The sequence below is a fragment of the Hipposideros armiger genome, unplaced genomic scaffold (assembly GCF_001890085.2).
Source record: "Hipposideros armiger isolate ML-2016 unplaced genomic scaffold, ASM189008v1 scaffold_737, whole genome shotgun sequence".
NCBI classification, from domain to species: domain Eukaryota; kingdom Metazoa; phylum Chordata; class Mammalia; order Chiroptera; family Hipposideridae; genus Hipposideros; species Hipposideros armiger.
Window position 1 is genome coordinate 843,670 of NW_017732087.1, and position 1,380 is coordinate 845,049.

The 1,380-nt window shown below is 35.0% G+C and overlaps 1 protein-coding gene across 1 annotated transcript in view; it reads left to right on the forward strand.

Annotated features, from left to right (window-relative positions):
• The window catches only part of PEX1 (peroxisomal biogenesis factor 1), a 64,015-nt gene extending 63,385 nt beyond the window's left edge, over positions 1-630 (forward strand). Inside the window, exon 24 of the mRNA XM_019627606.1 lies at positions 116-630. Coding sequence (XP_019483151.1) covers positions 116-200 — 85 coding nt within the window. The 3' untranslated portion in view covers positions 201-630. The remainder of the gene's footprint in view (positions 1-115) is intronic.
• Positions 631-1,380: the final 750 nt, after the last annotated feature.

Below are 1,380 nucleotides of genomic sequence, written 5' to 3' on the forward strand. Positions count from 1 at the left end.
GGGGGGGGGAGAAGCTAAAAAACAAACCAAAACATAATTCTGTGTGCAGTTTGTCATGTCATTTTAGCATTTACATGTATTAAATATCTCTCACTTTTTTTTTTGTCTTTTTTAGGTATGAAAGCTTTCAAAATCCAAAGAAGAGGAAAAATCAAAGTGGAATAATGTTTCGACCTGGACAGAAAGTAACTCTAGCATAAACTACACTTCTGATTTTTTTTTTCTTTTTGGTGATTTGTCCCTATGTTGTAACAGTAAAAATGGTGTCTATGTAAACTTATTTTTAATTTAATAAATTAATCTATAAAAATCACAGATTGATAAACGTATGGTTATATAATTATCAGAATTACTTGAGATTAATACTGTATAATACATTGGGATATTTATAACAGATTCTGTATCTTCTTTCCTATAAATCTATATTAAATCCTTAATGAAATAATATCAGCCAAATGATGTAACTGATTTTTTTTCTCCTTTGAAGCAAAGATAATAGAGAATGTAATTAAATACATTTCTTACAACTCACTGAAAGTTGCAGATTCAACATCTTTCTTGCATTTGACAAATTTTATGCTTACCAACTACTTCACTATTTTGGAAATAAAATATCCTGTTAGTTACTGATTTAATTATCTGTTCTTATATCAGCAAAATTCAAATAAATTTAATTATTCCCTTATCCAGAAATGAGACCACAGCCCCCTAATATACGACATCTAGCTCCAAGGCCAGGATCTTGACTGATGTCCATTATTCCCCCAGCTCCATGACTTTATCTCGATATTCTCTAATCTATGAACTAAATTGTAAAGTCAGCTACCAACACAAACTATGTATAGTAATGCGGAAAGGGGAAAGGAGAAAAGGAGAAAATTAGGTAAAATATACATACAGATAACATGAGACAGCAGAGAACAATGTACGGGCAGCAAACGCTGCCCTTTCTGCAGCTAATCATGAGGCCATGGCTGGTCATTTGACTTCTCTCTTCCATTACTTACTTCATCTTCCCTGACTTCAGCCAGCACAGCAGCGGATTAGAGTCTTTTACTAGGTGGGATGGTCTGAGCCATTGTTGGCCTAAGATGTCAGAAGTCTTCCATTAAATTGTACCATAAATATTCAATATTATCACAAGTTTCCACCCATACTTCCCTCAACCTCCATTGTGTAGCAGCAATTCTCTATTCACTCAGCCAACATCATAACCCTCCCCTTCTAAACCACTGGAATCATTAGTGCTCCTCTTGTAGAAGCATTTCTCCTTTGCTTACCTCTAAATCAGCAAAGCCCAGAATCACAGAATAAAGCCAAGATTGAGTCACCACGAGGCAGTCGCTGAGAAGTGCCATTCCCACTTACACTTCAGTTCCC